Raw genomic sequence first — 22,618 nt, forward strand, 5'->3', positions numbered from 1 at the left:
AGAAATTGTGTAGACCAAGTAACTGAGGAGGATTGACATCGACCGTTTCTACGTGTGAGCAAGGTTTGGCCTAAGGATGAAGCCCCAAGCATGAGCCTCTGAAACTCACGATCCCTTCTGGTGATTTCTTTTTTCCACTAGCTCGGGATCGAATAACGACGGATACTTCGAGGAAGGTAACGAATACACACCTACGATATTTAGTTAACAGTTGAACGGTATCTAAACCGAACGAGAGACACTCAGTTGCTAATTATAAAATATAGATATATATACACATTTATTTATTATAGAGATGTTTATCGAACACTAGGTTCGACGTTTCGACCAAGTTGTTCAGTTCTATGTGCCCTCGAAGATGTTTGTACAAAACTCTGATAAAGTTCTGTTTTCAATTAGAGGGAGAAGTGGAGGGCTGTCTTTTTTAAATATTTTTTCTCCTTTATGGTCTGACATTATGTGAGATAAGCTCTTCAATGTACGAGTAAGTTTGGTATGAGTTTTCTGACAGCTGTAAAGAGACGCTCGTCTGTGCTTTTCTTGTATATTTCGTGTTGTGATACTATTTGCTGTAAAAGTCTAGGTACTGAGTCACGTGACATGTATTGTAACGATTACGTAACTACTTGTAATAAAAGTACACATACGTAAGAATCGCTGTACTACGTATCAATTGCCTTCCCATTTATCGCAAAAAGTATAAGTACTTGCAACACGAATCTAAATTAATCGAAAGATTGCTCTAATCCTAATAAAATTTAATTCTAATCTATATTTACAGTCTCATTATTTAGGCCCTAATGTTTTTAAAATTTGCTGTATCATTCTAAGTCAAGTAAAATTAAAATTAATAATCGATAAAAACGAAAATGATTAATTTTCTACTTAACAACAGACAAGATTCTATACTTCTTCACGCGTCACTAACGCTGTTTGCTTCGCGGCAAAGATTACAGATCACAACCCCAAAAGGATTTAATTTCTGTTTATTTAACAGGGGTGGTACTCACGAAGAATCCCACCGAATCGAAATTTGACGTGCTACACGCCTGTTAGCTTCCGACGCGTACAGGCTTCCCCGAGTCACGGTGGTTGTTGCATAAACGTACATATTTATTTATCACCGTATAATCCCTGACTTTCCCTCGGGGGTTTTGCCACATGGCAGTTTGACGGTCCCCAACGGAATTACCCCTCGGTCGCTTATAAATTACATCGAGGCTCGAGCAAGGTTTAAGGGCCTGCTTAAGTTGTCAAAGCAATCGGAGAGTTAAACGCCTCGGCATGGGGGTGAGCCACCCTTAATACTTTTTCGATCGGAATGCTTCTTTCAGTCGGAACACTGAGGATGACTCCTTGTATATTATTCGGTTATATGCATCTTTTGTATCGTTTTTTCCATTAGTGCGTAGTTTTGCAATTATGTCTACAGAATATTTCAGAATTCTAAATGGAGTTCAGCTAACTGATGAAGTAAAGGAAGTTTATATATTTATTTGTTATGAGTTGGAAGATCTTTCAGATCCTTAATGTGTAGATCTGTATAATTGAAATGTTTTATGGAAGCTATTCAATTTTATAGAATCAAATTTTCTGAGAATGTTAAACTTTTAACATGACATAATAATTGGAGATTAATTTTATCAATTTATTCTTTTTCATCCTCCATTTTTCCAAAGATTTTTGTACGATATACTGGATTATAATAAAGAAATAGAAATAAATAAAAGTATATTATTAATTCGTACTTCTAGTATCATATTTATGAAAACAACAGAAAAATAATTAATTTTATTCTCACGTATCACACCATAATCATTTATTTAAGAAAAGATTTTTCCCATTAACCAAAGAATGGAATCACTGAATTGTTCAGCAAGAGAAAGGTCACCGAACCATCTAAGGAGCAAGAATGGTGCAGAAATACTCACACAGATTTAGAGTATTTCAGAAGATTTCAGAGTATTTCGATTCTGCTTCGTTTACATTCGATTCAATTCTAAATTCGATGCCCTCCGAAAACACGCGCTTGCTTCATGACGTTGGCAACTTCCGAGCCGAGTATCCTCGTTGCGACACGTAACGAATTTCGATATTCCGTGACTCTTCCACACAGACAGAAAGGGGTGGAAAGGCGACGCGAGGTTGCCGAGAGAGCATTCGGAGGAGAAAGGATGGCTGGTCATAGTATTGACTCGCTTTTGCGGATGTAGGGGCGGAGTTTTCGACCTCCCTTCCTGTCTCCCTCTTCATCCCTCTCTCGTTTTACTCTTCATCTCGCTTTCTTTTTCCTACTTCCCCGCTATAAATACACTGTCCCTCATCCCTGCGATCTGACTCTGTCACTCCACAGGAAGATCTATTTTCCTTCTTCTAGAAGCAATGATACGTTTTCTTCCCTTGTCTGAACTATATTCCCCTTCTTTCTTTCTTGCGTCCGCCTCAACCCCCTTCAAGTCTCTTTCTCTCTTCCCAACCCACCTGCTGCCTTCCCTCTTTTCCCATCATGAAGAGTCTCCCTCGATTTCTCCTCTATCTTTTATACAAGGTGTAACGAATATACGTTGAAATATTCTATTCCAAGGGGTAATAAGGGAATTCGAATGGAACACAAAATGTCCTAATAATGCTTTATAGTCAATATAACTATAATCTAACCTTCAGGAATTTCTGTAATTTTACAGATGCATTTTGTCTCTTGTGGTTTAATTTTCGTAGGAAATGGATTGCGGATTTTTAAAGTTTTATGAAACTTAAACCATAAGACACAATAAATTGTATTAGGATTTTTTCGCTCCATTTCTGCTGCTTAATGAACCTGTAAAATTACAGATTTCTCTGATTGTTAGTCTAACATATAATATTAACTTTAAGTCATTCTTATTGCAAAATGAAGTCAGGTTGGGCACTATGTTATAAGACATTTTGTGTTTCATTTGAGCTCTCCTACTATTCTTGAGAATATTTCAACGTACACTTGTTACACCCTGTATATCCTCCTTCTCTCTCGCTTTCCCCTCTATCATCCCCACCCTGTCGGTGAACCCAGGCGATCGGGGTCGAAAGGGGGTGACTCGTCGTACAGGACCGTCAAGCTCCCACCCACGCGACGACAAAACTCCCGTTGAAGGGTGACCCAGCAATGGCGGCGGGACTTGTTGTATTTCGCTTTCGAGGTGAGCTCCATTCCCTTCTACCTTCTCGATTCCCGTTCCAACCCCTCCGCGGCAATGGGGGGATGGTGAGGGAGCTGGCTGAAATGAAACCGAGCGAGGACCCTGGACTAGCCAGGACACGAAACGAAATGGTGGCAGCGGGGGTGGTGGTGAACGATGAAGGAAGAGGAAGAGGGTGGCTCGATGGGACGAGGGAAACGCTGGGACGTGGAACAGAGAGGGAACGAGAGTCTATAGCGCTTGGAAACAGCAACCTCCATTTATTTTATTACATTATCATACCAACTAGGCGCTCGATAAGTGGGGCTTTAAAGCGACGGTTCTCAAATCGTTTTCAGCGGAACGGCCGACGCTTCCGGCGACCTCGCGTGTCAACGGCCGGAAAAAAGCTGGATCGAAAGTTAATGAGCATCTAGCCATGCAAAATCGAATCGATACTTGCTGATTTCCAATAAGATTTCCAATAAAAAATTTTCATTTCATTGGTATTAGCAAAGTAAATGGAAAACACGTAGAAAATACAGTAATTGTAATGATTATTTTTATATATAGTATATTATTACCAAAATTATTTTGCTTCTACTGATTTTGTCTGATATAAGAGATCTAATATTGAAACTAATCTTCTTAATCCCCTATATGTTAAGAATGATTTCCTATGATTACCATGTCTGACATTCAATTACCTACAGTTTTTAAGTTACAAAATCTGTCAGTATTTTCCAATTCACTTAACGAATAGCGACAGAATACAGTGTATCTAAATTGTTTGTTTAATAATAGATACAACTTCGTTTTTAATTAATTTGTATCGAATTAGAATCCAATCAGGACTTTAACTTCTAGAAACACCAAGAACTAATATTCGCATAGCATAGTCGCTTAAAATTTCAAGGATGTATTCGCCTCAGTTACAATTGAAAAGGGATTTGATATATTTCCTTAGCGTCCCTCACGCGTACCAGAAATTGTTCAACCGTTAAGTTGAATTAAAACCAAAATCGACAAGGTTCTCAGTCCTCAACGATATGATTTCGTTTAATGACCATCGATTATCAACGTGAATTTAAATTAAACCGGGCACAATTATGTCGACGTGTTTCGGAGTTTTATCAGGTTTATCGTTTGCGGTGAGCATGCGAACGATTCAATTGGAAATGGCTATTCCTTTTGTTTGACAAACGACAAACGAGTAATTATAATTTCGATCAGAAAATATATTCACAATTCGTATTTATAATATACGAGCGAATTATCAGTATCTCGTTAGATTAACGTCGAAATTGTAATTAAAATATGAATATTTTCGTAACGTACAAAGTTAACCCTCTGTAACTTTAATTCATCAACCTTTTTTGTAACATAATTGCAATAAAAATTAAGGGATATAATTTACGCATATTATTAATAGTAAATTTCATAATATTAAAACTTTTGAAAAATTAAACATTTCGCTATTTATGAATATCGCTTGAAATGTAATTTGATTACATTTTAAGAGAAATGATATCTCGTTTTGTGAGTTTATATTTCACGGTGGGAACACTCCATTACGATTTGCAGAGGAACGTCAGAAAAAATCTCCGCGAATTTTTCACCCAACCAGCTCGGAATTCCTGGAGCTGGTTGACGTTTAAGAAATCTGATTTTCTTCTCACGTATATCGGAGGATTACTAGAGTATTCGCCTTCGACCAGTACGACCACTTCATTCCAGATATCCACAAACAACGAACGATTCATCCCTTCGATCCTCTTGGCTTTTCCCTACTTTAACTTCGTCCCTTTTCGATCGCTACGACCACAGAATACAAAGTTAATTTTTGTTTTATCGCCAGAAAAATATTCGAGTGAATCATTTTCTAGAGAGAATCTGGTATCAGATAATTTTCTGAAAAATGCTTATTTTCTAAAAATAATTTTCTAGAAAATTTTCGAAGATAATGTTTTTCATATTCGTTGCGAAAATGGAATTATTTTATAAAATGGCAAAAACAGGTTTTGAAGGAATCTGCCTGATTTGAGAAATTGCTGTCTCGTTGTAGAGTACAATGAAAGAAGAAAAAGATATCTCTGGGAAGTGAAACTGCATCGGTCAGAGAAAACTGTCGGACCACTTTCATCCCCGCTGTCCTCCCTTATTCCTCTCATTCTCCCTCCCTTGCAAAATCAATAGATGCGTCGGCGTCCAGCACGATGGAATTCTGCTGTATAACCTCGAACGATTAACCAAAATCGATCGAACCCATGTGTCGAATATGACAAAATAAACTATATAAACCAGAAAAGGTTATCAACCCCTTAGAAACCAAAGAATCAAACAAAATAATGCTTCCCCTGTCTTATATTATAAAAAGACTAGGTTTTATAACTTCTGGAATTACAATACAATACCTTTAGGGAACAGTTTTAATTTATATTTACTCAATTCTTTCTCAGTTGCATTCTGCATCACAACAAATTCTATTCCCTGCCAATTCGTAAATTTACTATCAAAAGCTGCTCTTCAAGCGACTTCTTTTGGGAGGGATGCATACTATAGGAGATCCTTGATAAACCTTAACAACTATTTATCCAATTATTCCCAGTTCCACTTGACTAATATTCGACGGCTCGTCAACCGTGAAGCTTGAACGGCTGCGCGACGAGCGAATGCTCCTTTGTCTCTTTTGCGAATTAATTTCAAGGACGAGAACCTTTGTGCCCCGCGAGGGTTCTTACTTCGTGTCGTGCAAACCCAATTTGCGCTTAAACAAGAAGCATCTTCGCATAACTTAGCCTTGCGTGAAATCCACCGTCAAAGGGAGGAGACGTCCTTTTTTAAACTCCTCGACCTTCTAGGATTTAGACAGTGAACTTCAAAGACACCCCCGATTGAAAGAAAGAACGTGAAGGGTCTTGGGTTACGTTAAGAAAGACTTAGCGAGAGGAGGGAACTTAATTTTTCAAATTTTGAAGCAACGGTTGATATTTCGTAAGCATTAATTTTTACTGAGAAGTTACAGAAATATATAGACAAGTAAATTAAAGCTTTACAAAGTAGTGCAATTTAAATCTTGTTTATATAGCCAGATTATTTCTAAAGATATTTAGCTTATTGAAAACTCTCTCTGACTCTGTTTGATTCAGGTATATTCTTTAAAAATTAGTAGAAAAAGTATATTGCTCGTATGAGCAACATTTTAAATTATTATGCAATAATATTACACAGTAAAACAGTGTTTTAAAAAGTTATTCAAATCCCTGATTACTACAGCCATCTAGTAGCGATATCGAGGAGCTCGAATAGTCAGACTGGTAAACCAGCGTCTGTTCATACACGGAATATACTACTTCCAAATTTTATACTCCTGACAAAAGTTTGAATTTATCAGTTCATATTAGTTATACTGTATAGCAAATTAATTTTGATTCGAAATGACTACTGTTGACCATAATTGTAATGTTCTTTATAATACTAGAATAAATTAATATAGATGCTAATAATATTGTATTTACTTTGTTAAGGTTACTTCTATTTGCCTAAATTTAGAAAATAATTCCAGATCTGTGATTTTTGGTAATTTATAGTTTTCCTTCAATTTTTACACATTTTTACAGAATAATATTGCACAAAATATGCAGTATCTATACATACAACATTAAACAAGAGTATTTAACAGTTTTGGAGAGATAAATTGTTAAACTTACATACTTTGTAGGTACAGCACAAATACTGGAGTCCCTCAAAAAAAAGTTTGTGGCACAAAAAACTTAACATTCACTCAATAACATCAAGATGTTAAACAATAAAGAAAGCTCACTTAAAACCAAAAAACACTCGAAAATTAAAACGCTTCAAATTACTTTGTACTTATCTCAACATTTACCGCGCCCCCTCGAGCTCATTTTAAAACTCGACTGGCGTAGATGTCGCTACTAAATAGACTACTTTATTTCCTATAATAAATTTTTCAAATTCTTTCAAAGCAATCAATGGACACACTATTCAATTTATTGTACATCAAATTGTAGGCTCTCCATAATGATTTTAGATCTTTAGATATACAAATAAATAGATAAATAAACCAGTTTTATAAACTCAGTAAAAACTAAAGTATCTAATAATTTTCAATATCATTTAAATTCTTCATTTTGAATTTTAATCGCGCGTGAAACAATGTTTCGATTTTTTAAAAAAAGATTCAGACGGTAGTAGGTCGAAGCGCCTGTAGGTGTCATCGAGACAGCAAATGGCGAGTAGTGTCAAACGACATTAAGTTACGCGAAAAGTTATTGTCAATTTTAACAAATTCGTTTCACCAGTTTGCGAATAGCGTAATCTCTGTCAGTTAAAAACCAGCAGTCATTTATATTTTATGTTCGTCCATTAAACGCGCTGTTTGTTTCGTGCGAGTTTCGCGAAGAAATCGATAAACTCGGGTCAAACATCGAACCTTACGCGCAGGTTTGCCTGTAGTGTGTTATTTCTTTTCGCGGAAGATCTTTGGCGTCAAGATGTCTACATCCGTGACTGCCAAACTTCAAGATGACATGAACAGTATACCTCTAGCAGACGACGATCCCCAGGGTGAGGAAATTTGAGTGAACACTTCTGACCTAATTTCCTTAATTTTGTTATCGTATCTTGTGCTATAACCTGTCTGGCATACACACTTACATTTACTGTAATATTTAAATACGTTTCTTGAACGTACGTGAAGTCTTATATTTGTAGTAATGTTTTCAAAAATTTGAATAAGCGAAAGAATGAGTTGGACAATGTTGATTAGTTTTCAATAGTTTGAAGTTGTGAATTGGAATAATGTTACTCTTTTTCTCAATAGAATACTGAAGTTTGAGTCACTTGGGAATTTTTATATTTTAAGTTTTTCTCTAGTATTCTGAATTGTTCTTCTATATCGCTTGACTTCTGTTTTTAATTCTTTGATTTGGTTGCAAATATGATACTAAGTATAAGTATTTTTATGCGTAGTAATCATTCCTGAGGAAGAAGTTTTGGATAACAGCTGTCACATATCTGACGCATTGGGCAGAGGACGTAGCATGGATTCCATTCCATCTACTTTCACAAATGGAAGCTGTAGTCCTAACAGTGAGTTTCATATTGATAAATTTTGTAGTAGTATAAAGTAATCTTGTATACTTAGGTTAAATAATTTTGCTGTAGGTTTAGATCCAGATATCAGCCCTGACGAGCAAGAAGAGAGGGCTAGATTGATTGCCCAAGTACTTGAGCTCCAGAATACTTTAGATGGTAAATAACTTTTCAAAGTATATAATTTAATGCATATTATTACAAGAAGAATATAATATAATTGGAAAAACTTTTCTGTTGCTTAGATTTGTCACAGAGAGTGGACAGTGTTAAGGAGGAAAACTTGAAACTAAGAAGCGAAAACCAGGTACTGAGTCAGTACATTGAAAATTTAATGTCAGCATCTAGTGTTTTTCAATCTACCAACCCGAATACCAAGAAAAAGTGAATCAATGTTCTGAAATTAGACAAGAAATTGAAGAAACAGGGATCTTGAAATAATGTGATTTGTAACCCTCCGTAAAAGGTATGTACGTTGCATTTATAATTACAATTGCCTTATTTGATGAAAGAAAATTGGAATTATTGTAGATATAACAATTTTTAAGATATCGTTTTATATATTATATTTGTTCAGTAATATCTACATATTATCTATCCGTACATACTTTTTACGGAGTAGTTATCTACGAGCAAAGGGTATTGCTTACTTTCTTTTAGATTCATCTTCGAATCACGTCCATTTAAAAATGTGTGATTCAAAATTGTGCAAATGTATACTTTTCTTTAGTCACTGCATACGCTTTTTGCTTGCAAAGTAACGTGCTTATTGTTATCGCATATTTGCCAAAGAATTCCATTTTGCATTTACACAACTCAATTTTAATTTATTCAAATAACAGAGGAGTAAGGGATCTCAATAAATACGATTTAATACTATTTCGTGGAAAGATTTCAAACATTTAGTACGTGAAAATCAAACGATACTTATAAGTCAGTTCTAAAGATTATATATTTTCCGCGTTTATTTCCAATGTTAGACTGAATTCGTTGACGTTGATTGCAATCAACGTATTTGATATTTATAAATAAGACGGAAGGGTAAAGAAATGTTTGTAGTTACCGTATTTAATCAAATACCAGCGTTTTTTAATTGAAAGCTTTCGCTTAGGAGTTTCGATATACGTGTATGCAATGTATGTAGGTGTACAAAAGAGATAAGAAATAGTTATATATATATACAATTACATATAAATATTATATATTACATATAATTATAATATATTAATAATATAAGTTGGCGTTTGCACGAATGTTGCGGGCAAAGTGTAAATTTCAAGGATTCTCGTGATTGATCGCAAAGTTCCATCTACACTTTGCCCGCAGCATGACCGATCAACGATCAATATGATTAAAGAAACTGAAGGAAAATATGTACTGCAATTTAAAACTGCAACTTGCGACAAAGTTTCAGTTGAAGGGCACAAGCAGAATGCACAATCCCAAATTATTCCATTGTTGAGTAACACAGTGTTATAATAAACATTATATTCTATTGGAAGGTGAATGAAGTTATTTATTTACCAAGAAAGGTGAATGATCCTTCTCAAGTTTGATTCTCTTTTTCGTTGACGTTAAAAAACACGATTCCATTTCAAAATCTTCCTGTCATTCCTCATGATAAATTCGATTTTCATTTCATCTTCACTAAATGGGAAAGAAATTATTTGCTATCCTCCCGATGTAAATTTTAATTTTGAATGTTTTCTCCAAGTAATGTTTGCGGTGATATAAAGTAATTTTACGATATATCGTATAAAATATTATTCGTAGAAATTATTCCTGACGTATCCCTAAAAATTGTATAGCTTTCTGTCCCCAACGTGTTTTTGTTCCTGGTTTCGCTCGTCCATTCTTCTTTATTCCGATCCACCATCCTTGGTTTGCGTATTTTCGCGACCGAAAAGCATCATAAGAACCTACGTTCCATTGTTCCCATTCTGTATTGTCTTTGTTTGCATTTGGCTGTGGAAATTCAGTAATAAATAAACATTTGTCAGTTACTCAAATGTAGTTTTCACATTATCCATATCTAATTCTTTCTTCATGTCTCGCATTTTTCTCTTCTTTTAAATTTTATAATACATACAACCTTTTATTTTTATTTTTACTACACTTATCCCTTTAATTTTTAACTACTGTCCTACGTTCTTATCTTTACTGCATACTTACTCAAATAATGTTACTGCTATAATTAACAAAAGTTTCTTACCTCTCCATACAAACGACCTTTTTTATTGAAAGCCAAGTAAAGACTAGTTTTAATGCTCTGTATTCGAATCACTCCAAATGATACTGGTATGATATGAAGCAGAGCTAAAAATTCATAAAAAAGTAAAAGAACCTTTTTACTACACATTCTTTACACAAATAATACTGTTACTTTCTTTTTCATTTGTCTAAATTAATTTTACTATAATTACCATGTGGTTCGTTGGTGCTACCCAGACCACGAACTCGTCCTGAATCTGAGATGGCAAGATGGTAACCAGTCCGACAAAACAGTTTGATTACTAAGCAATTGTATACTGGGTTTTCGGCTGCTTTCCTTGGATCCCATACTACATAAGGCGGTAGTTTAATCAATTCCGATTTGATGTAATGGGAAGTCCTGTAAAAAAAGTTAATATTTGGTCAGTATATTTTTCTTTCTTAGTCGGAGACCCACATGCAAATTACACATCTTATTTCACAGCTTTCTTCTTTTTGAATATTTTAATTTTTAGAAATTCTTAATTTCACTGTAATTAAAATTTAGACAATGTTTTCATTTAGAAACTTAACTATCACAAATCGCTTTCTAATAGAAACTTCGTTGATTTTGTTTCCAATATAACAGAATTTTAAAATTAAATTTCATTAAAGAGTCATAATTTTGACCCGAATTAAAAATATTTTCCACAAACGAAAAGTACATTGATAACTATATTTGCCAACTTTCTATTGCACTTATCCAATGTAATTTCTTCATCTGCAGTCAGTGCATTTCCGTGTTAGTCTAAACGTGTGAAGCGTCAAAAATGAAGATGTCTATGTTCATGATGTTCAGTGATGTCTCTCTTTGTAACGATCGCTTTGTTTGTGATCAGCGAAACGAATACACCGAAGATGGGGATCGCCATAATATTGAACTCTAACGTGAACCGACACACAGAGGTGTGCTATTTATAACGTATCATTACGTTTGGAAAAATGGGCCGATCGACTTTTCAGGTCAGCAAGCTTCGTGAATGAAGCGTGCCTCGGTGCACCGCAGACGTTTTCCAACCCTGTTAATTTTAAACAGATGCTTCAGGGGAAGAAAGGTAATGTCGATGGACTTCAGCCGAGAGTAACGAAACCGTCAACCAGGGATAATAGAGCCATTGGTACCGAAACAACACAGGAATACACAAATATTTTCCTTATATTTGTGTAATTAATGACGTACTCGTCGTAAATAAATTAATAGAGGAAATATATTTCTGTTTCATAGCACTCATCTCTACATTAGTATTTAAGAGATGTAGTGATTAATGTATACGTATCTCTAACCGAGAGAGAAGTTTATTGATTTCTTTCTTGAGATATTATTCAATCAAAAATACCTGTAATTAGCAACTGTACTAGTAATTTCAATCGCTAATTTTGATCGATATTCCAATTTTATCTGAATGATTTACCATGAAATAATATTATACCAAGCTTAAACTGACAATGCTTGGAAAAGATGAAGAAAAGAAATTAAGACGAAGAAAATAAAATTCTGCTTGTTTAAAATTCAGCATCGGCAGAATTACGTCTTGATATTGCGCAAAAGAGGACGCCCCCGTTAATAGGAAACGTGCTTGATGATCTATTTGTCGAAACTCGAGAACGGTCGTGACACGTCGATCCTAATTTCGCAGTACAGGAGGTGCGTGTGCGCTTTAATGCAATTCGCGTGGAATTGCAGTCTCGTCGGTTACCACGGCGCTCGAATGCCTGGTAATAATATATAACGTACCTACTGCACCTAGTGACCCTGCAACAATATAGAGCAGAAAGTTAATCGAGTCAAGTGATCGATGATTGCATATCGCCACACGTGTGTATCGGAGGGTGACCGACTGTCCCTGCTCAATGTTGCGATCAAGGTGCATCTCGTCCCGCCGCGAGACTGCAATTTTGTGCATCGTTTCATGGGCCGACATGATATTATGTAATCGATTTTGATTGCCTGTTGAAAGCGCATTGTCTGGGCCCTTTTGTCCTATTAGTGTAATCAGTTTGTTATGTCTACAATATTTTGTGTTAATAATTTTCGGGTCTTCTGTGGACTGTGAATGATTTTTTTAGAGATAAATAGCTAGTATATTACTTTTTTGATCCGGTCATTAAAAAATAGAATATCTGTGGAATCAAAGTCTATATTTTTTTTCAAATAATTTCAATTTTTTGTAATTATTTTAGTATACTAAATAGTGGTGTTTTAAATATAGCGCCAATTGATTTGCTTTATTTCCACATCATCGTTGTAATTTTAAATTTTCAAATAGTTAAACTTGAACAATTTTCTAAAGTTCATTCTTCGATGTGTTTCTCTGCCTGAATTTTAGTTCCTTGAATAGAATCACTTATCTTATTTTTGTGCCCTGGACATCATCATTCTAAGAATAAGAATTTAATTATTCATTTAATTAATTATTGCTCAAAGATCTATAAAGTAGGACATCCAGCTGATTGATAAATTTAAACTAACTTTACAACGGCATAAAGTAAAAAATAAATCCAGTTATACGATCGATGAACTCGTTAAGGTTCCTTGTTTACCGTAGTAATCAACTTCATTCGCTTGTTCTCGTTTGCGATTAGTAACCTATTTTCCTTCGGAAGAGAAAATTCATTTCGTTCCTAGATTTGTCACTGGTATTCAAGATCGAGAGGGAACAATGGAAAATTTAAAACTGTTAACATTGCTCTACGTGGGGTGGAGAGTTAATCGATTCAAGTGATTAATGAATGCCTGTTGCACTACGCATTAAAGGGAAATTACGTCTGCGGATTTAGCTGGAAACTTTCCGTAAAATATGCACTACCTTTTCCTCACAGAAGATCATACATCACTGTAAACGTTGATGTAAAATAAACAATGGGATTACCTTTAATTCAGGTGACGAACAACCTGATGCAGTGTAAAATTAATCTTATCATAGTAGATTCAATACCATATTCCATGTTCTTGTTAGTGCAATAATTAGACTTTCCAAACTTATTAAAATCTGCCTTGTAGCACACTTAATTAGTACCAGTTTAATTATTACACAGCACTTTGCTTCATTGAGAACGCGACGAACAACATCCAACTCGCTTTAATCATTAACAGAACTTTAATTGGAAAATCTAGGATAGATCATTGCAGCTTCTCGAACTGATTCTAACTCGATCAATACTTCAACCGGGTTGCAAAGACTCGCTGGAAGTTATTGGTAACTTGTAATTACTGGAAAATACCCGTTCTCGTCGAATTTCACTGTAGTTGTGGGATGCCTCCTAGTCTCCCTCTTTCTTCTCTGATCTCCATTGATCTCTTTCTCGTTTACCGTCCCTTTTTCCTCGCCGATCGATAGATCAGAATCGTAGCTGTCGTCGCTGCAACTGTCATCGATGTCACTGCATTCTTCGTCGCACGTTGGTGCTTCCAAGTTCTCGTGAATCCAACGTAGACTCATCGCTGGATGATTTACTTTTTTTGATCCCTAGATGAAAAGAAAATTCAGAGTATTTTAGTTAGAAGAACGGTGGACATTCATGATTATGTTATACGTACACTTTTTCATCCAATATTTCTTTAATTTTTATTCGTTTGTTTCTACCTTTATTCACTATCTATTTGCATCGAAAGTACAAGGTCACAGAATCCTTGTAGCAGGTGAAATTAAATGTTCAAAGTAACGGAGAATTGTACAGTTCAGGATTAGCGGTAGTTTCGCTCTGTTAACAGAAGAGATTGCTATGAAAAACTACTGTGAACAATGTGTAGGAATCTATATTCGTAGGATATGCCTAAAGTTACGGGTATTAAACGAGTCATAATATTCAATTTTATGGGGTATAAAAGGTACTTACCATAATAATAATGATGTTAATAAAATAGAGGAGTGTACAGTTTACACAGCTGATGGAATATTACATTTTTGTTCTCAGTAAGATAAAATACAGAAGTTCTACTTTGGAGTATAAAAAATAGATTGCACGTAAAGGCCTAACGGTGGATTTGGTCTGTTAATAGCCCATTATAGAGTTTTAGTATTTTGATTACTGTAGTTGTACGTATAAACATAGCTCAGCATTTCGATGACCTACTATTTTGAAATGTATTGTATTTAAAAACTACTCGTCTGTGATTCCGAAAAACACGACATTTTGCATTAAAAGTATTAACATTTCTGAAAAATTGTTTCTTGAACACTCAATATTTCTAAAATATGAAAACACCACTATTTCCTATTTCGTAATGCATACCACAAAGCTCCTACATATTCATTTTAAATTCACGCCTCACTTTCCAACGCGATGGTATCATAGAATCAGAAAAGAGGTAAATAAGTGAAATTGAAGAACGTCTCGCTCCAGCACAGCACTCTAAATATCACTCACCCAAAACTGTCTTGCAAAACACACCAAATATTAATACCGAAACCACTCAAATTTAGCTAATAATTATCATCGTTATATTACTTCTACTTTTAAATAATACAAAATAAAATACAATCATCAGAAAATTACCGAAGATTAAAAAATAGATAGTCTTGATGAAAAGAAAATGTTCCACGCCCACTTTCTTAAAACACACCGAAACATTAAACAAATAATCCATGTGCCCCAAGACGAAACTCACCTGGAGTCTCCTGGGAAGCGGCTTTCCCACCAGAACTTCCGCGATGATTTTTCAGTCAGGAAGGCCGTTTCACGAGCCAGCACAGCTCCAACAAAAACAGTAGCTGACACGAATCGAAATGCCGATTTCGTAACACTCCGGCAACAGCATCTATTGAACAGGTCGTGTTCCGTATCACGGGATCCACGAGCAGCAGCGACGCATTGTTTCCACTACCGGCGATGGATGTGGAGACGCACCTACCTAGGTGCTCCACGTTTATCACGCGACTGAGCCGGCTCCGTCGAGCTTCGTTGGATAATACTGGGATATGACGCCGGTCTATTGGTAGACGGCGTAGTCAGCGGTGGTCAGCAATTCGAGGCAGACTAAATTAAAAATGGGACACGCGGTGAAACCTGAAGAACGCGAAAGATCTTTTGTCCGCGCGCGTTCGCGTGATTCTGTGCGCGAAGCGTCGGCGAACGCGCGCGCAACGCCCCGTCAACGAGGATTCGACGAATGTTGACGCTTGCTAGTTTGTGCAGCGATTTCCGTGAAACTGAGCTTGAAGTTTCAGGGAATCGATGATCTTTAGTTTTTGGTTTCGTAGGAAAAATGAAGATTCTGGTTTTAATGAATTTTTGAAACTCCCGCCAAGAGATGAACTTTAAATTCCTTTTTGGATTTGAAATTTTTATGGCGCTTGTTTTATGGATTATTTTGTAATAGGTTTTTAGTATGATTGATGCCTGAGAGTAAGGATAATAATATCGCGATGAAAGAAGAGAAACTTGTGGTTGTAGTTAATATACGAAGGCATTTGCATAATGTTCTGCATAGAATAGTGAAATGTTGAAAGGAAGGAATAGTTCCCTGGATATTAATGGACACGTGAAATGTAAAATTAATATCTAGTATAAGGTGCGTATAAATTATGCAGTTAGTTAACTCGTTAGCTTAAAAATGTAACCAAGTGTGGACTTCAGGGTCTTGTTAACCGCTGCAGGCCATGCTGTGGTCTTGGATAAGTAACAACGGTTGTGTGGTTAGATCAATGCACGCATACTACGCGTCAAACAACTTACTATTTCTCGCCACAAAAATTCTAACTGGATTATCGATGCGTCAGAGTTCAAATATTGTTTCGCGTGATTAAAAGTATCGAAATTCTTTCTATTCGATATATTAGTATCAACTTTTTTCGTCGTATTTGTAATATACGTTTTTCAAATTATATAATAAATGGTATTTAATAAAAAATGTTAAATTATTCAGCTATGTACTTTTTGTTGTATAGGCATGTACTTTCTAAGTTTAATGTTTTTTTTGTAATGCGCGTACAGAATTTTTATTTTTGTCATCAGTACCTACACATTTTTTAGAAGAAGGTGTATAAAATAGGTTGATTTTGCTAAAGATATGCAATATTGTAAGACTAAAAATAAAATGGAGTTTTAACATTATAGGTACCTGAGTCATACTTCTTACAGCAATTCAGGAACTTTATTTTTATTTTTTATCCTGCTTATTTCTAAAGACGCTCCCCCTTCTGATGTGCATATTTTATAAAGGAAAGTTCAAAGAGTAGCGTGATATTTTTTTCTCAAGGGTGACCCTAATGCGCACAATATTTCAGAAAAATCAAGCTTTACGATTGGTAGCGCTCAGACTACTTCGTCTTGTTCTCAGCAGTATTTTCTCCTTCAGAGAAATACTTCCCACAGTGGAAAGTCCAATGAATAAAATAATATTTTTAATCAAAGAATGATTAAGCATTGTTAGACTCCTCTATAATTAACTGTGAGAGTAATTAGAAATCGTCTTGAATAAATATTTATCCGGGGCTAAAACCGTGCGATGTTCTATAGAAAAAATTAGCTTGTTTCCTCTTCGATCGCTTTTAAACTTGGGGCATGCTAAAGCAGGTGTAGGTCTATTAATAGACAGTAGCCGAATTAACAGTGTCGATAAAGCGATTCGACAGGTTAAGTAATTTCGTAGCACGCAAGGTCCCTAAAAGTAGCTGATCTCTCTTTAGCAACCAGCAATTGTGGAATGTTACGCTGACTAACTGATTCGAAATTTCTCTAGCACGATGAATCATGCAATCGTATAATTTGTCACGAGACATAAAATAGAAATAGTGCACGGTATAATTTTGAGAAATTGGATATAAAACTTATGTTTTGCTCCTTTACAAGACGGTTTGTGGTTTACTCGAGTAAATGTTATAGATTTGTGGTTGCGTGAAAGTATCGTACCGAATCGATTATCTATTCGACGGGTTAATTTTATGCTCGACAACAACATAGGCGGTTCGAAATGATACGCTCTAGTTCAAGATTCGTATTGTCCGTGTTTAACGAGCTGGAGGTACATGCGTGTTTTATGTACGCACGATCCGGAACGATGTCGCGAGATTGTGAAAAATTTATTACTCTTACTGATAGCAGAACATCAAGAAACCAATTTTCAATTCTATTAATTACAACCTGCTCACTATGAGTAATCAAACTATATCTTTCAGTACTATACATTGAAGTCGAACTATAGTCAGCTCACGATTAATTGATCATTCGAGGACACTGGGGGTTCCACCCTACTATAATATTAAATTATTTTACTTGAAAGATACTTCCTGAATCCTCAAACTTTCCATGAAATCTTTGCGTATTTGTAGATTTCAGGCTAAACGTATTTTCAATCTTAAAAAAATATTTAATCCATGGGTACTACTTGATAATTAAATTTCGTAAATTTGAAACTTTGAGTTATAATATTTTCTATGCTCATTTTTTTGTATTCTTTATATTACAGTATAATAAAAAGAATTTCGTTATAGAGATAAGGTAAGTGTCAACAAGAGTGGTCAAACTGACAACTTTAATTAGGTTTCTCCAACTACCTATCACGGTAACACGGACTAACACGATCTCCGATTTATCAAGATCACGGAAGCACGGTTCATATATTACGTTGCAATTCTCGTATTTTCGTGATACATCTTCGTTGCACGTGTTTCACATAGACCGAAGTAACGATCACCTATTAATAGAGAGGCGACGCTCGAATTACTGAAACTGATAAAGCGAGTCCTGCAGTAATTCAATTCCGCGTGACGAGCTCTGACGCGGTTCCAGCCACTGATTCCACCTCCCTCATCGACGACAATTTTTCACGATTATGCAACGCGACCTAGTATTAATTGTTTTCAAGGAAGCAAGGTGCGGCAAAACGGATACTCGGCTTCCTTGCACATGTGTGCACTGACATTACGCTCTATTTGTTTATTTGGGAACTTATTTTCTTCGTTCTCTAGAATTTCTAATTTACTATGTATTTTTTAAAAAAACACGAATGAAAATAATTTTTAACATCTAATTTCCTTTTCAAAGTACTACAATCGTATAATTTCAATTTTGAATAAGATTGTACGCTTCAGTGAAAAATAATCGCGATACCAAAGCATCGAGTATAGATTTTACCGTAAGAGACATCGTGGCGCGTGAAGGCTTTTGAACCTTGCGACGTTCGACGACCTCTGGCTTCTCATCTTCCGTCGTCATCAGTTTTCTTTCTATCTGTTTGAAGAGATACTTGGCTCTCACCGCACTTGTTAAATGTACTCTAACGATGGATCATCAACGATCTTCTTTCAAATGAAACAGTCACGCATGTATTTGCATGCTATTTCCTACAAAATAATTAAGGGTGTAAATTACCGTGTAATTAATACGAAGATCGTTGTCACGCCGCTGGAAGAAAAGGAGTATTTGCATTACTGTAAATCAAAACGAGAAAGTCGTTCATGGTCGCTATAATAAACATTTATTCTCGATAATATAAAATTACATGTTGCGATGTAACGCGAGACACGTATCATACAATATTTCACAATAGTTAATGTGCATCTTCGATGCGATAACGAATGCACAACAGGGCGAATATCATCGATCACGAGGAGGACACGCTTAAATATCGTCACCATCGCGACGCATCGATTCTTTTTTTCAAGTAAGGAAGAAACAGAAACAACTCGCATTTTGGAAATCGCAGTACGCAACTACAGTTAATTACTGTACGTAATAGTCAAACTAGAGTCTAAAACAATCTTCGTACATGGGGGAGACACAATTATTCGATCTGATTCGAACGATTCTACTAATCGCAAAAGCATTTAGTGGAAGCTTCGGAGGAAGAGAAACAGTTGGGAAGAGAGGAAGGGTTTCTTTATATTATAACCGTCACGCATCAGGGATGTCTCATAAATACCACGAAGTAACTATAATACAAAAATATACAATGAATCCTTTTTTGGCCGATATTATGCCATTACGAGGATTTGGTCCTTGCGTTACCAGCGTTCGGCAACAGCTGCCTTGTGGTTTTCTTCACGTTAATTGCCTATCTTTACGCTAATTACATAAATACACGTTTTATTTACACGCCATCTGCTGTCTATGTACGTCCTACGGTTAGTCGATGAAAATGAATAATCGTTACTCGAGAAATCTCGATACTCCACTTTCAATTGTTAAAATGTAAAGGATACCTACATACGTAAACGAATATTCCGTCGTTTATACTCTTCTCGTTCGATCCGATTGTCAAAATTTATGTACAGGGGAAAAAGGAAATCTGTTGACGTCACGGTCGCGTGTTATCGGTAGCTAAGTGGTCAACTATAACTTATAAAATATAGCTGAAGAATGCTATATTCAAGTTAGTCAGCGTGGTCCCATTAGCTACTGTTCCGTGGTCTCAAACACAACTGAACTTGACACCTGAAACATAAAGATTGCGCGAGATGTGAATTCACCGAAGCATAACCTCTACATAAAATACAGTGATACTGCTCTGACATTATTTATTCTTTAATTGACCTGCTGGCCAATTAAAAAATGTGGTTGGAGATCAAGTTTCTGTAACACGAGCGGAAGACGAGTGAAATGGATGCTAGCTGGAGGTCAAAAGCTAACTCCCATTACTGTAGCGGAGTTTCTAAACGATTCTCAGAATCTGAAGTTAGATATAAATAGCATAAATTTAATGTGAATACCGTCGTCACTGGAGTAGCAATTATGGCAGTGAAGCTTGTGATTTCGAACGCGTACGTCTGTTCCCATCAATCCGTCACCGAGTCGCACGTGACACACGCAGCATTTGAAGCACTCCATGTGATAGAACAGTCGCAGGCTTTCGATGATCATCGCTGCACCTCGACCTGAAACAACAAACAGACAATAATAGAAAATTAGTTAAAATATTGGTGACTGATATTAGAACTACTTAATGTAATTGAATTTTTTCTTAAGAATCTATTTTTTTCATATCTATCATACCTAACTCATCGCCACAATGCGAGCACTTCTTTTTCCCGCTGACGCTCAACATCTTCTCCTGGTTCTCGGGGTTTATCGGCGGTGGTTGCTGGGGTTTCTGTGGTTGCAAGACATGCTGCTGCGATTGGTGTTGCAGTGCGGAAAGGTGTTCGTGGCTGTTGCTATGTTCCAATCTGGAAAACCAAATAAAATATTGGATTATACCTAACAGATAGTATTTATTCCTTCTATGAAGGTACCTTAACAAATTTGTTATAAGTTCCTGAAATCACAAGGAGTTCCATTATTTTCTCACCTTCTCCTCGGTGGAAGAGGCTTTTCCTGTGCTCTGTTCTGTACTCTTTGCGTGAGAGTTTGAATAATGGAATCTGGTAATGGTTTACTATCTGTTCTCGTTGGAGCTGTGGCGTAAGGAACGGATGTTCCTGTTACGTGCATTTGAGGTTTCCGCGCTGGTGATCGCTGATTCTTCTCGCTAATTCTTCTCTGCTCTGCTTCCTGCAATACAATATTACAGCGTTAGCAAAGCGCTTAATTGTTTTTATCAATATCCAGTGTAACTATAATACTCACTTGAATGAGCCAATGCTGGTAATTCAAATCATGAGCGCCTCGTGGCACGTCGCTTTTCCTTCGCTGGACCCACTGGTCACTCTGAACGATCCGTGGCCGAGGAACTGCACTGAGTGCCTGCAATGTCTGTCTGCTCATCTGTTGGCCAGCGTGGCTCGAAAGCGTTGTGACCGATGCGCTGTGTCGCAAGGACGCGTCAACTTGTTGCGGAATCGAATCCGCAGACGGAATCCTGCTGTTTCTGTACATTTTAAGGAATCACAGTCTAGTTAATCTATGTTTTGAAGAGTCCTCTCATAATCGCTTGAACTGTAAGAATGATCGAGCTGCAACTGAAGACTGGAGCTAACGTATGATCTATCGTTCTGGCAGAAAACGTTACATCAGACGCAACAAAGCGGAAAGGTTCAGCAGGAAATTAAGCGACACAATTAGAGATCGTATATTCTGCCTCTAATTTGCATTTCCTGCTGCCTGGTGGCTATTTGAAGGCTGATGCAGCGATGCTTCGTTGTAACTTGAACATTTGAATAAGTGTCTTATTTATCTTGTTTTGCAAAATCGATCATCTTATATGTTTATAAAATAAAGTGACAAGTTGGAGTCAGTGTAAAAGTGTAAGTTACCTGATAGTCACATCCCTCTGTCTCTGCTCTATCAAACGCAATGGTTTCGCTGGTGGTATCGGTGGTGGTGGCGGTCTTCTTCTCTGCACATCTTGGAGCTGAAGATTCGGCATGGATGACCGATAATTCACTGGCACCTGATTCTTGTACGGTTGCATATTATTAGCAGAACTATGCGCGACGTCTTGCAATGATTTCCACTGTTCTTGCAATTGCTCCGCCAATTTTAACTGTTTCTGTTCACGATATGCTAAATTGTTGCGCTGTCGTTTCAATTCTTCTTGTTCCAATTGAAGCAGTTCTCTTTCCACTCTTAAGACCTCCTGCTCACAAAGAATCGATAATGTAGTAAACCTCTACGCGTCTCATTATGGTAATTTCGTAATTTGAACTCTTAATTTGACGATGATACTAATGTGCACACTAGAAAACGTAAGCGGAATTGTTTTAAGGTAATGTTCCCTTACCACAGAAGCAAACTCGTCTTCTTGATCGTTCAACCCAGCACCAACCAATGCTTCGTTCTGCGAATAATTATCGACACTCCCGTTAGCGTTTACAGTGCGATGTATTTGTAATTTACGGCATGCACTTCAATTGCCTACATTTATATGCAAGCTCTTCTAAGCTATAGCTTTGTTACAGTTGTGATTTTATTTTGCCACACAATGGTCGTGGAAATTAGTTAGGGTACAAAAAGTTCTACATGAGAGGATTCTTAAAGTAGTGACAAGGAAATTAAACATTTCATATTCCATATAAAATTTCTCAATTTGAAAACCAGGTAATCGAATGAAGGCGTATACTATTCTATTGGAAATGAATTTTTGATCTACTATAAGTCTACATTTCGCGTGTTGTATGAGGCAAAGTGAATTAAACCTTCAAAGCTATTCAAAATTGAAGGTGATAAGATATCTCAAGAATCCTTGAAAAACACAAACTAAGAAACTCAGTGACAAT

At 36.3% G+C, this 22,618-nt stretch overlaps 3 protein-coding genes across 6 annotated transcripts in view; 1 reads left to right on the forward strand and 2 right to left on the reverse strand.

The window, feature by feature from the left end:
- Positions 1-7,408: 7,408 nt before the first annotated feature.
- Positions 7,409-8,961, forward strand: LOC143185729 (uncharacterized). Its single transcript, XM_076388955.1, has 4 exons — positions 7,409-7,745; positions 8,151-8,270; positions 8,346-8,432; positions 8,519-8,961. The coding sequence occupies exons 1-4, from the start codon at positions 7,673-7,675 to the stop codon at positions 8,659-8,661; spliced, it is 423 nt and encodes a 140-aa protein (XP_076245070.1). The 5' UTR covers positions 7,409-7,672; the 3' UTR covers positions 8,662-8,961.
- A 959-nt stretch (positions 8,962-9,920) lies between these two features.
- Positions 9,921-15,393, reverse strand: LOC143185728 (fibroblast growth factor 1). Its single transcript, XM_076388954.1, has 5 exons — positions 15,133-15,393; positions 13,746-13,990; positions 10,697-10,884; positions 10,486-10,589; positions 9,921-10,238 (listed from the first exon to the last, which is right to left on the reverse strand). The coding sequence occupies exons 2-5, from the start codon at positions 13,961-13,963 to the stop codon at positions 10,050-10,052; spliced, it is 699 nt and encodes a 232-aa protein (XP_076245069.1). The 5' UTR covers positions 13,964-13,990; positions 15,133-15,393; the 3' UTR covers positions 9,921-10,049.
- A 4,364-nt stretch (positions 15,394-19,757) lies between these two features.
- The window catches only part of Smash (smallish), a 140,195-nt gene continuing 137,334 nt past the window's right edge, over positions 19,758-22,618 (reverse strand). For 3 of the 4 annotated variants that reach the window (XM_076388407.1, XM_076388404.1, XM_076388405.1), the window contains 7 exons: positions 22,123-22,179; positions 21,656-21,978; positions 21,030-21,270; positions 20,752-20,954; positions 20,457-20,629; positions 20,174-20,338; positions 19,758-19,898 (listed from right to left, as the gene is read on the reverse strand). In XM_076388407.1, coding sequence (XP_076244522.1) covers positions 19,876-19,898; positions 20,174-20,338; positions 20,457-20,629; positions 20,752-20,954; positions 21,030-21,270; positions 21,656-21,978; positions 22,123-22,179 — 1,185 coding nt within the window. In that variant the 3' untranslated portion in view covers positions 19,758-19,875. The remainder of the gene's footprint in view (positions 19,899-20,173; positions 20,339-20,456; positions 20,630-20,751; positions 20,955-21,029; positions 21,271-21,655; positions 21,979-22,122; positions 22,180-22,618) is intronic. The other variant, XM_076388406.1, reaches the window with a different exon arrangement.

Source organism: Calliopsis andreniformis, chromosome 12 (genome assembly GCF_051401765.1).
Source record: "Calliopsis andreniformis isolate RMS-2024a chromosome 12, iyCalAndr_principal, whole genome shotgun sequence".
NCBI classification, from domain to species: domain Eukaryota; kingdom Metazoa; phylum Arthropoda; class Insecta; order Hymenoptera; family Andrenidae; genus Calliopsis; species Calliopsis andreniformis.